Source organism: Mauremys reevesii, linkage group 13, assembly GCF_016161935.1.
Source record: "Mauremys reevesii isolate NIE-2019 linkage group 13, ASM1616193v1, whole genome shotgun sequence".
Lineage (NCBI taxonomy): Eukaryota > Metazoa > Chordata > Testudines > Geoemydidae > Mauremys > Mauremys reevesii.
In genome coordinates this window covers 45,137,505-45,149,993 of record NC_052635.1, presented here as the reverse complement: position 1 = coordinate 45,149,993, position 12,489 = coordinate 45,137,505, and the positions used below count along the sequence as shown (strand labels likewise).

The 12,489-nt window shown below is 50.4% G+C and overlaps 1 protein-coding gene across 5 annotated transcripts in view; it reads right to left on the bottom strand.

Annotated features, from left to right (window-relative positions):
- Window positions 1–1,274: 1,274 nt before the first annotated feature.
- Window positions 1,275–12,489, bottom strand: part of SAMD10 (sterile alpha motif domain containing 10) — a 75,244-nt gene continuing 64,029 nt past the window's right edge. The window contains exons 3-5 of one of the 5 annotated variants that reach the window (XM_039498164.1): window positions 9,301–9,469; window positions 3,647–3,787; window positions 1,275–1,987 (exon numbers count right to left, since the gene is read on the bottom strand). In XM_039498164.1, the coding sequence (XP_039354098.1) occupies window positions 1,956–1,987; window positions 3,647–3,787; window positions 9,301–9,469 (342 nt within the window). In that variant the 3' untranslated portion in view covers window positions 1,275–1,955. Of the gene's footprint in view, window positions 2,542–3,646; window positions 3,788–6,171; window positions 6,256–9,300; window positions 9,470–12,489 lie in introns of those variants that run through there. The other 4 variants (XM_039498163.1, XM_039498167.1, XM_039498165.1 and 1 more) reach the window with 4 other exon arrangements.

Here is a 12,489-nt window from a genome sequence, read left to right as displayed (position 1 = left end):
GTACACTGAAGGCGCGTTACCAGCGGACCTCCCGCAGACATGCCACCGAAAGCCACTTGACTGCCGTGCTGGGGGCAGCAAAATACATAGAGCTGCCCCTGCTTGTTTGGTTTTTGGTTTTGGCCTGAGAAAATTGAGGGTGTATGTAAGCGTGCGCGACTCACCCCTGCAGCGCCTCCTGCTGGTCGTCTCAGGGAATTTGCTCTTCCAGCATCCTGGAGCATCCCCTGCAGGCTGGTGATCCACCTTACCGCTGGCCCCTATGTCCCTCCCAGACCCGGTGCCCCTTTATCTGGGGCACTGCCCCCTGGCAGTAACCCCTCAGTCTTAGGGTCTCCCCTCCCCAGGGAACCCCCACCCACTATCCCCACCTCACCTCAGTATACGGATACTGCCAGTCATTGTCTAGCCCCCGCGCCTTGGGGCAGACTGCAGTATCAGCCACTCATCACTGGCAAGGCTGGGTTTGAAGCTGCTGCCTTGGCCTATCCCTGGGCTGCCCTCTGCAACCCCCAGTATTTGTTGGCCTTATGCTAGGCTGCCGCCTGGGGCTTTCCAGGCTGGAGCTCCCCAGCTCCTCTGCCTTTCCCCAGCCCTGCTTCTCTCAGGTACCTGGTCTCTAGCTCCCTGCAGCCAGGCCCGTCTCCCTCTACAGCCAGAGAGAGACTGTTTGCTTGAACTGCTGGCTCAAGCCTTAATAGGGCCAGCTGGGCCCTAATTGGGGCCTGACCCAAGCTGAGCCTGCTTCCCACTCAGCCTGGGCTGTTCTCCCAGCCCTCTCCCAGGGCTGGTTTTAACCCTGTCAGGGCTGGAGCAGGTAACCATCCCGCTACAGTGTACAACAAATGTGGGTGGAGAAGCCCTGGTCCCAGATACGTAGGGCTGATGACACTTCTGACTGCTTTCTGGGTGCATAGGTTTGCCCTAGCCACTGAAAGTTACAAACGAATGGAAAGTCTGAGACATACCAGAGAGACGCCTCAGACCAAAATTCCAGGGTTTGTTTCACAGTGTCTTACCTGCCTGCCAGTTTGGGAAATGTGACATATCAGCCAACTGTTCCAGAAGCGTTATCAGGGCGGGGTGCGAAAGGAGGGGGCTAGATGGAATGGTGGAAAGGAGTGCGGCTGGTACTAATCATGTCGCGGAGGCTAGAAAGGCGCCTGCATTTCATGAGCCAGGGCAAGCAGCAGCAATGCCAGGATACTCCTGGATAGCAGTTCAGGCTTCAGACCTGGATTATTGTGTGCGGTGGAGAATCAGAATTCAGAACAGGACACTGGGTGAAAACTCGAAATGCAAATGAACCAGGTGAAAAAATAGAAACAAACATGAAGGTTTTATAAGGAGTTCTCTGAATGAAGGGTACGAGAGGACACAAAAGCAACGGAATATTGCACCAAAGAACCCTTGATTCTCAGCCCTTAAGCCAGTCTCCTGCCCAGTCCCGCCACCACATCCCATTGAAGCAAAGTACCCCGCAAGCGCCACAGCATTATCAATGCAGCCAGCGTGAGCTTCATGAGCTGGTAGGAGGCTACCAGTCGGGCGTGGCCTTTGGCCACGGCATAGTTTCTCTCAGCCAGCATTTCTGAGCTCTACAAAGAGGACTGCCTGTTCTCCCTCAGCTCTGACTGCATCGGCAGCGCAGAAACCAGTCACAGAGGTGGGTGGTGCCAAAGGTGGATGAAGCAAACCAACTAATCATGGTTCCTCCATATGCCCATAAATGAGGACAAGGACAACCCAATGAATGTTTCCTGGTGCTGCTTTCTAGAGGTCACGGTGACGTCACTGAGTGTGTGGCTCCTGCATTTTCTCTTTTATGGGTATGCGTTCTGGCTTCAGTGACTCAGCTCTTGTTTTAATTCACAAAGCAAAGCCAGTCGCCAGGGGCTTGGCTCTGCTTTTAGTTTTTCTGGCTTGTCCAGTCATCTTATTTGCTGCTGCTAACGTTATCTCCTCGGACGCTGGAAGACAGCCCAGTCTGAAGAGAGAACAAAAGCTTCATCAGTAAGCTCCAAGGTATTGACACCAGTAGAGTCTGGGGACATCTGCAGCCTGCACTGGGCCCAGAGGCCCTCCTGGTTAAAGCATGTTATTGGGGCGCATGAGGTTTCATGGTGCATGGTTTTGATTAGTCCCAAGAATGACCGTGCTGCAACTCCATTCTTAAAATGACCTGTCTCCAGCTACCACATTCATCTTGAGGTCTTTCCCCCTGTGGTTGACTGGATCCCAGAGGGGAGCATATCACATGGCTGGTGACCATTTTCCTAGTTTGCCTCTAATTGTCAACCATGTCTGCTGGAGAAAATGTCTGATCTCTGCACAGGAAAATATTAATAAAAGAGAGAGAGAGAAAGAGAGAGGGTGGGAGAGAAGACCATTGAGTGGTTTGGAAACTGTCTGTTATATTCCAAGCATGCGATTCAGGTTTTCGTATCTGTGGTCCACAGTCCATCCCAGAGGTGCTCGGTTCACAGTGTTGGAACAATCTGCCAAGCAGATGGCTTGGCTAGGAGACGTTTCCAAAAGAAGCTGGAATAAGGAGGAAAGAGAGAAGAGGGGGATGAGCGCCAAGCCCGCAGTGCAATAGCTTAGGGCTTGTCTACACTTGAAACTACAGCGGAATGGCTACAGCAGCACCACTGTAGCGCTTGAGTGTAGACACTACCTATGCCAGGAGAGGGGCTCTCCCGTCGGAGTAGGTAATCCACCTCCCTGAGAGGCAGTAGCTAGATCAGCAGAAGAATTCTTCTACCCTGTCAATGCCATGGGCTAGGTTGGCTTAACTATGATTTTTCACACCCCTGAGTGACGTTGCTGGGCTGCCCTAACTTTTTAGTGCAGACCAGGCTCCAGGGAGCATGTCCACTGCAAAGCACAGAGAACTTCTCTGCATCTTTAGAGCTGCCACAAATGCCCTGCTGCACCCCACAGAGCCAGCTGTCCCTCAGTGCTAACAGAAGGGGCCCTTGGCTTAGACCTACCTTTCCTATGACTTAGGTTGGGAATATGGCATTAGGCACCTGGCGCTAAAGTGTCAGAGAATTCAGTCCTGTATTGTTCCAAGTTTCCTCCTCTATTCCCTTGCAGTCCTCATTTTGGGACTGAGCCTTGAGAAATCCTGGGAGAGCAGGCTAAGGCACCATGGAGGGTCTTGGGTCTAAGACACAGCTGTGAAAGGAACAATGGCATTGCCTGTGTCAGCGGCAGGAGCTCTCTGCTAACCTCCAAGGAAGCAGAAGCTCCACACACTGTAGCTGAGTCCTGTTCTGTAGTGACAATGCCCAGGGCAGAAAGAACAGTTCTCATGCATGGGATCCTATTTAGTGGGGGTTGCTTCTGGGAGGAGGTCACCTATCCCCAGGGAACTGACATCGTCCAACCGCTTGCATGCAGGCCAGCACTTAGCCATCGGACGCAACAACTTTCAGCCAGAGCCGGTGCAGGCTGGATTTGAACCAGTGACCTACAGACGATACACGCCACAGTCCATTACCTATCCCAAGCCACCGGACCCCTTTCAAGCCCCAAGAATGCTGGCATTTACCCAATGACTGCAGAGCAAGGCACATGCTTCTGCAGTCACCAAAGGATTCATTGCTGCTGCTTCACAGCCCCTCCTCGCCCTCCCATGTACCTTGGCTGAGCAGCTGTAGGTTCCGCACCTCCTCTCGCACCTGGAGTTGCAGCACTTGCTGAAGGACCTCCTGCCGCTGAGACTCGTGAATAATGCCCATGCGCTGCAGCTTCTCCGCGTTCAGCCGCAACAGGGCCCGGCCTGCCAAACGCAAGCGAAGAGACAACGCTCATTCGCCCCACTCTGACTCTCATCAGCGGATCTCACTGCTGTGTGCCTAGGACAGCCAGGGGCTGGGAACACCGGCCAGATTCCATAGGCAGGTGCAGGGTGTTCTGGGCTGGGTTAAACATTGCTGGAGCTGGTGGGTGTCTCAGCTGCCAGGATCAATGTAAAAAAGCCACTAAGCTCCTTCCTATAACCAGATAGCTGAAACAATCACCCAAAACAGGCAGCTGGCAAGGCTTGAGTAAAAACTGAAGTGTGAGGCCCAAGGGGTTTCCCTGGGACCTGTCGTGGCAAACACAGGGGCTGGGGCATTGATCGGTGGAGCTGTGTGTGGGGGGGTGTCTCAGAGAAACAGGAAAAAGACCAGAGAAGCAGGGTGAGAAGCAGCAGAAAGCCAAGGATGCTGTCAGAAAAAGCACTGGCAACATGGCCCTGAGGAAAGCTAAGAGAGAGCTTTTGGGCTAAGCGCTGGCTGGAAAAGGGGCTTGGAACATAGACACCATCTCTTGTTATTTGATTCCTGATGTGTTTAGGGAAACAGGACTTTGTACTTTCTATGCAAATCCACAGGACTGCATCAGAGACTCCCCTGACTCCATCACCAATTTCTCCTCCTAACTGGGACAGCGCACAAGACCTTGGATTTTTGGCTAACCGCTTGGGTCAAAAGGTGCACGCTTCCAAAAGGCAGCCATCAGGAAGAGTCCTAGCACAGTGAGGGCCAGGTACCCAAACAGGCTTCAAAAGTGCCCCATGAGTAATGGCCATAGAATCAAGCTGCCAACATCAAACACCCACATGCATAACCCGGCATTTGCATCTGCTAATGGGGAGAGGCATGTTGAAAATTCATCCCCACAATGCAGAACAAATAAGAACCTGAATTCTGTTCATCAGAAAGGCAAGAAAGGAGAGGTGGGGAGGGAAATGGTGACAAATGCAGCCCCCTCCAGCAGTGATCACCTAACACAGAAATGCAACAGCCTCAGCAGCAGCCATACAATACAAAAGAATTACACCAGAGATGCACACATGTAGTGTTTGCCGCTGCCGTATCACGTTCTTAGGCTGAATCATAATGCAGCTCTGGTAAGACTGTTAGTAAACTGAATTGTATATTGATGACTCTCCCCAGCTCCCTTTGTGGGGAGAGTCTCAGCCCTGCACTGACAAGCTTTTTGTCTGTCAAAATGACTTCTGTTGCCTGCAGTACGTGCTCTGTTGCTCTGAGTCCCATGCAAGGAGCACAGGAGCCTGGGCTGTACCTGAGGCCCATTCCAGGTGGTCATGGAAAGTAAAATCAGGAATGAGGGGAGGTGTTTTTCTGCAAATAAAGCCGTGTGGGCACGCTTGTTTCCAGCAGGGGGTGTACTGCTGAATGCACAACTGTCCGTGTGCACCGCCACTCAGTGTAAACGTTCCATGTGTGGGTTCCGTGAGCCTGCCCTCGAGGCTAACCTGCGGGGCTCTCCCACGACTCAGCTGCAAGGGGTTTTGCGAGTGCTCACACAGGGCTAAGACCATCTTCTGTCTCAGCAAAAGATCTAGTCGCTCACCCTACTTGTTAAAGGCCAGGCTAAATCAAACACAACCTAACCGTCACTGGGCACCCTTGGCCATCCTGTGGCATTCCTGAAAAGGGCAACGCTCCGGCAACGCCAATGACAAAGTGGCACAGTGGGAGCCCTAATCCTGAAGTTTGGGTCCAGTGCTTGCCCTCAGATCACATACTCCCTACAGGCAGGGGCTTTCGATTTGTCAGCTCCACCTCCTGCATCAGGACATGTTATTTGGAATGCCCCGGCTCCGCTCTTCTCTGGTATGCTGGCAATGTGATGAGTTACATTAGAAGTACCCATCGGAACACATTAACGTTCCCATCAGCGCTTTTAGTCACAGCCATTCTCCTCCAGGCCAGGGGCTATCAGAAGAGGGGTTTTACAGCCAGCTTTTGTCCCTGTCTCCCAGAGTACATTCGCTAATACTTCCTTTAGTTCCGATGCAAGGACTCGGGTGAGCTGTTACATTAGTGCCGTGTCATTCCTCTGGGGCATGAGACAAAGGCACACGGCTTCCCATCTCTCTCGCTCCCTTCCCCGCTGCCTTCTCCTGGCAAAGCATTTTATGATCCATCCCTGCCTCACAAAGCAGGCTGCAGACTAGCGATTCTGTGCGAGGCGGAGAGGGAGGAATAAAAGGCCAGGACTGAGTCCATCGCATTTGCTTTGTGGGGACTGGATTCATTTTCTGGGTCTCCTCTCAAACAGACGCACCCGTGGAGCGGACACTACTCTGACTCCCAACACCCCGCTAGCTAATTGAAAACTTTAAAACATTAATTCTGCAGCTTCGCTTACTGTCTATCTTGATGTTCTTCTACAAACATCCCTTTGTTCTTCAGATCAAACAGGATTTTAGGATACTCTGGTACAGTCTAACACCTGAAAAAAGTGTAATTGATATGGCCATATCAGGTACCTAGATATTAAATACATATGTAAGCAATAACACCTGGCCAGATGTGCAGTGATACCAATACCTGCATAATGTGGGTAGATTGTGCAATATGAGGCTGAAGATCAAAGACCCTTTAACCGCTTGAGAACTGCAGGTATTTACTATAATGAAACTTCTTGAACTAGGTTATTGCTTTGCTTTGTTGTTATTTCTGGAGCAGGGAAAAAGCTGGTGTTGACTATCTTTCTGTAACAAGCTAATGAGCCCTGGCCTTTGTGGTTATTCCCAGTGCCAGCTCGACTAGAACCTTCATCAGCTGATTAGAATCCTTCTTTGGTAACGGGAATGGAGCCATCCATTGAAATGAAAGGGATTCATGTGTACACATTCCAGGGCAGAACTTTGTCTATAGTATGTGTGTGTGGGACATAGGACAGTAGCAGAATCTCAGATCTGAAGCCTTTCAGAGTTTGAGGGAGAAGCGGGTGGATCCTCACATATTAACCCAGAGCCTAGGGCTTCAGTACTAGGTTGGATCCAGAACTGGGAGAGGCCTCGGGTATTTTCTGGTTTCTGTTTGGATGTAGCAAAATCTTGCGAGAACAGTCGCTCTGATGAGATTTTTGCTCCTATCTGAGGTGCAGAGTGCCCACTGTCCAGTGTCTCATTGGGTTACAAGCTTTTGATGGCATTTTCAGCCTCTTCCTTGGCTGCTGTAGAATGAAGAGGTGAACAAGTTCCCATGTCTAACCCTGCAGCTTTCGGCACGCAACGCAATCAGCAACAAATGATGAGGTAGGAAATTGATATTATGAGGAACAGGAAATTTGTTTAATATTTAATCCTCAATCATCTCTGCATTTCTAATGACTTTTCCAGTCACTCCCATTTTTTTTGGTCACATCAGGCGCCTTATTAATATTACATGAGATGAGTCTAGTTGTTGCATTGAGCAGAGCAATAGGTAGACAGGCAGATAGGAAGAATGGCTTAGTAACTAGGGCACAAGATGAGGACTCAGAGAACCTAGGTTTGAGTCCTGACTCTGGGCCAGACATTTAATTGAACCTAGCCTCAATCCCACATTTGTCAAATGGGATTAATAGTTTCCTACCTCTCAGGGGTGGTGTAGGGGACAAAAGTCTGTGACTGATTACCAGGTGCTCAGATACAACCGTGGAGAACCTAGCTAGCCAGACTCTGTGGCGTGTCTGGATTCTAAAGAGGACAGCCTTCTGTTCAGCCATTTCCTCTTTTCACACACAACCCACAGCCGCCTAACTTCTGAGCTGGGAAAGAAACTGGAAATGGGTAAATTTTGCTGTTAAAATAGTAAGTCCTGACTCTTTTTTTTAATTAAAGAGACAAGGCGTGGAAGGTAATAGCTTTTATTGGACCGACTTCCATTGATTAAAAAGGCAAGCTTTTGATCTTACACAGAGCAATTCTTCAGGTCTGGGAAACGTACTCAGGGTATGTCTACACTACCCGCCGGATCAGCGGGCAGCGATCAATCCAGCAGGGATCGATTTATCGTGTTTAAACTAGACGCAATAGATCGACCCGAGTACTCTCCTGTTGACTCCTGTACTCCAGCGCCGCGAGACGCGCAGGCGGAGTCGACGGGGGAGCGGCAGCAGTCGACTCACCGTGGTGAAGACACCATGGTAAGTCGATCTAAGTAAGTCGACTTCAGCTATTCAGTTATTCATGTAGCTGAAGTTGCATAACTTAGATCGATCCCCCCTAGTGTAGACCAGGGCTCAGAGGGTCACAGTGGGACAGATTGTTAATCTTAAAGAGTTAACACATGTTGCAAGGGACCATTCAAGGTGAAGTGGGCAGCTAACACCTCTGCAGCTGTAGGACAAAGGAGGGTTAGTGCCTTAGAGATTGTTATAAATCCAGTGTCTTTTACTGAGTCCATGATTTTTAATGTCTAGCACAGTTATGAATTTAAGCTCCCAGGCTCGTCTTTGGAAGGTGTGGTGCAGGTTTCCTTTGAGGATGAGGATGGAGATCGGATATGGAATGTGCACCTTTCCCAGACCTGAAGAAAAGCTCTGTGGCGCTCGAAAGCTTGTCTCTTTCTCCAACAGAAGTTGGTCCAATAGAAGATATTACCTCCCCCACCTTGTCTCTCCGATATCCTGGGACCAACATGACTACAGCCACACTGCTAACAACAATGGAAGATCTGTCTTTCACTAAGTCACCTTCAGATGCCTAGACAGACACTTGAACATAAGATCGCGCCTTACAGTTTATTTTAAAAGGCTGCTGTGACAGATTGCAACGGGCTCACCCATCCTGACACAGCCCCCGCCCTTCTCAGAACCCGTCAGCGTAAAGAGATTGTGACTAAGGAGCTCCCCTCAGGTGTTGGTTAGCTGAGGGCCAGGAAGAAACTCAGCGGATTAGAGCCGGTCTTAGCATTCTGGGATGGGGGCATGAAGCAGTTTTTGCTGCTGCCTCTCCCCATGGCTGCCTGAGCAGGGAAATAGAAGAGAAACTTACTTAAAGAAAGAAAGGAAGCTGAGATTTCCCTTTAAATCAGGGATGTCAAAGCCCTCAGAGGACCCAAAGACCAACTTTGCCTGTCACAAGACATTCCCCCTGCAGTGCCCTGCTTCCACCACACTTGTCAGCGGGGGTTTGAAATGGCCTTGGCTCTGGGTGCAGACAGATCAGAGCTGGGCCCAGCACCCTACACTACAGAGGCATGACTCTGGCTTGATTCATAGAGATAGGGGTCTTGTGCAGAGTTCAGATCTGGGGGTTGATTCCAAGCCCCTGAAATGGTATTTGGATCTAGGGGTTTGGCTGAAGGCTCCCCTCTAGCTCTGAGTGCGGTGTTAGCTACAGGTGAGGACAACTGTCTTGAGGGAGAGGTGTTGGGGAAATGTGAATCACATTCAGCTAGTTACGTTAATAAACCAAACCAGCTGTATGCAACAACCACCGAAAGTCTTTACTCATCATCAGCATTTTTCAGTTAGTACCAGCTGGAGAGGGAGCATCTACTGTACCTGTGATAGCGTGATGGGAAAAGGCCTCCACATAGATGAGATAGTTATGGGGACAGTGTTTCTTTAGCCATCTGCACACATCCTGTTGGGTCCATAACACCACCGGCTTGGTAAGGCTGCCTAGCGTGGGGCTGGTATGGTAATTGCCATAGTGATCACAGGGACGACCCTACAGAGGTTTGGAAGCAGGAAACAGAGAAAGGGGAGGGTGTTAGTGGACTTCAGTACCACCAGGAGGAAAACAAACACTCAGCCATGGGATGAACAGAGGCCAGGCTGCAACATCGCTGGAGAAGAGAGATGCTTGTTTAGTCTGGAAGGTGGTAGCAGCGATGCTTGCATAACATTGCCCAAGATACTTTGTAACATCATCCTAACCCTCCTAATGGCCTTTTTCTTATTGGCTTGTCCAGAAGCAGCCTCAGCCAAGTTGTAGGAAACCATGCATGGACAGAAGCTAACAAACCAACTGCAGAAGGGACAGAGGAGAGGGACAAGAACTCAGATCCATGGCAAGCCTGTTGGCTATGCCCCAGCTGCGTGTCCTACTCCTGCATTGTCCTGGCTTTCCTGGAAAGCCGGCGTTCAGGAAGGATGCTGCATTGCATGGGCATGCTATGACTGCTGCTTACTGTACTAATCAGGATAATTTCCCTGTCAGTCTGCCCTTCCCCCGTCTGCTCCCTCCACCCGTTACCTCATCCTGTGTTTAGACTGCAAGCTGTGTGGGACAGGGACCGTCTTTCCCTCTTTGTATGCACAGTGGCTAGCAGAAAGGGGTGCAGAGCAGGGCTCCTAGGTTGCCTACATACAGACTAATAACAATACAGCATGTGATGCAGCAGCATTTGTCTCAGAAGCATTGTCACTCACGGTACCGCCCTGATTGTTTGCATTGCTCCTGGCAGCACCTCTCAATGTGTGTCTTCCTTCAGCTGGGGAGCGTGCACAGGCAGATAGCACCTGTGCTCAGCTGCTCGCCAGGAAGCACCCTCCACAACTTACCGCTGCTTTTCAAACAGTTGAGGCCCAGCTGCACCTACATTTAAAAAAAATGTCTTCCCAAGAGCACACATGCTTGGAGCTGCGTGGCAAACAGGGTAAATGCACCTGCATGTGGCGAGTGAGGCGTGACCCAGCCTTGTTAGCCCTCGGAGGTGCACTCGTCCAATTTGCATCCATAATCATGGAGATTCCTTCGCCGGAGCATTTCTTGCATGAGGGCCTCTGTCAGGAGAGAACAGCGCAGGCAGGCTCCCAAGAGTAACTGCAACCTGGGCCCCACAAAACCTTTCAAGCCAATACTCTCATCTCCCTCAAACAAATAACTCTGTCATCTCTCTTCCCTCCATATCCACAGTCCCAGTACCTTCCCCTGCAGGCTGCCAATCAGTATGAGCGGTGAGGATTGTTTGGGGGAGGCACCTGTCCAGAGAGGATGGGGCTGAGACCCACCCAACTCCTCACACAGGCTGCAAATAGTTCCTCATCAACATCGATCTCTGGGGGACAAGAACCAGCAACCCAGGGCCTCCAGGCGATCTCTCCAATTGCCTATCCTTGCGCCACCTGTGACGGGTTCCCCCTGGGTGCTACCTGGAACTGGGGTACTACTGAACCCTCTGACCCACCAGCCTGGCCTCCCTCTCACACTGTGCTGCTGTGACAAGTTGCAAATCCCTACAAGCTTGCACTTTCACCAGCATTCACACCGCTGCAGTTACACGCAGCCACCAGCTTCCGACCCCAGAGGTGTACCATCCTGCCCTGGTCAAATCGAGCCAGTATATGGGTTTAACACCCAGTTCGCCTCTCCCTCAGTGTGAAGAGGGCCATGCACACTTTTGGTAACCAAGCTGAGATTTCCCCCAGACACCTTAGTCAAATGCAAACTGGTTTAGATTAAAACACAAAATAAGTTTATTAACTACAAAAGAATAGATTTTAAGTGATAGCAACAGATCAAAGCAGATTACCTAGTAAATAAACAAAACCACAGACTGAGCTTAACATACTAGATAGGTAGGATATGAATTAGCAAATTCTCACCCTGAGTGATAAACAGGTTGGCAGATTCTTAAGGCACAAGCTGCCTTTGCTTTGCAGCTCGGGTTTCCCAGGTTTTCATACACAGGCTTGAAATCCCTCTAGCCTGGGACCATCACTACCCCCGGTTCAGTCTTTGTTCCTCAGGTGTTTCCAAGTGTGTTGTTGTAAGGAGGGTGAGGTACCATCATGATGTCATTTCCCCCTTTTATATCTTCTTCCCCTTGCTGGAAAGCTCTTTTGCTGCGACCTGGGTCAAACAGTTCCCACTGGGTGCTGCTGTCTCTGAGAGGTTTCTATGGTACGCAGTCCCCGTGGTTATCCTTGTGCTTGTCTGCATTTCCTCAATAAGCCATTAACATTGTTTGGCCTTTTTACTGTTGTACCCGAAAGGCTGCTTGTGGGTGTTTTCAACCTCACAACATGTTTCAGTAACACACACATGGCCAAACTTCCTAACTTCACCTACAACGATCTCTCATTGGATTGTATGTGCTATTACTGCCTGCAGAGCAGGAATTTTAGAATAATACCTCACAAGGCATACTTTGTACAAACCGTATCCTAATGACATGACAGTGGTGAATAAGGGGGTGTCACACCACCCACTCCCCCGCTGGGTGTGATTTAATGCTGGCGTGGCTGCTGCATCTTCCCCATGATAAATGGGAGAGCTCCACCTTTTTGAATTCCCATTTCATTACTGTAAAATCGATGCTGTGCTAGAGCTTGATGGGGGGCGGGGGACGGAAGGGGGGGCCTGTCACGTGCTGTTTCCTTCCCTTTCACAGAAGAGTGTATGTGACTCCAAGGAACCGTTCTGTAAAGCTGTCCCAGCCAGCCGTGACTTTGCTAGTTAGGAATCCAATTACAACGAATGCTCAGGGCTGTTACGCACTAATGCACCGGCCAGAAAGCACTTGCTTATTCCTTCCCCCTGCCTCCACCTGCCCTGAAATCCTCAGTCACACATAGTGCTGGGAGATAACAGCCCCTCCTCAACTCACTTCGGGGGGGGAGGGGGGTGTGCCCAAAGGCAAATAGCAATCAGCTCCCAGGTTTAGCTGTTACAGGGCTCATCCAGGACCTTCTGCAGCCACCAAGGGGATCAGCTGCAAAATCAGCCCCCCCTCCAGTGTGTTC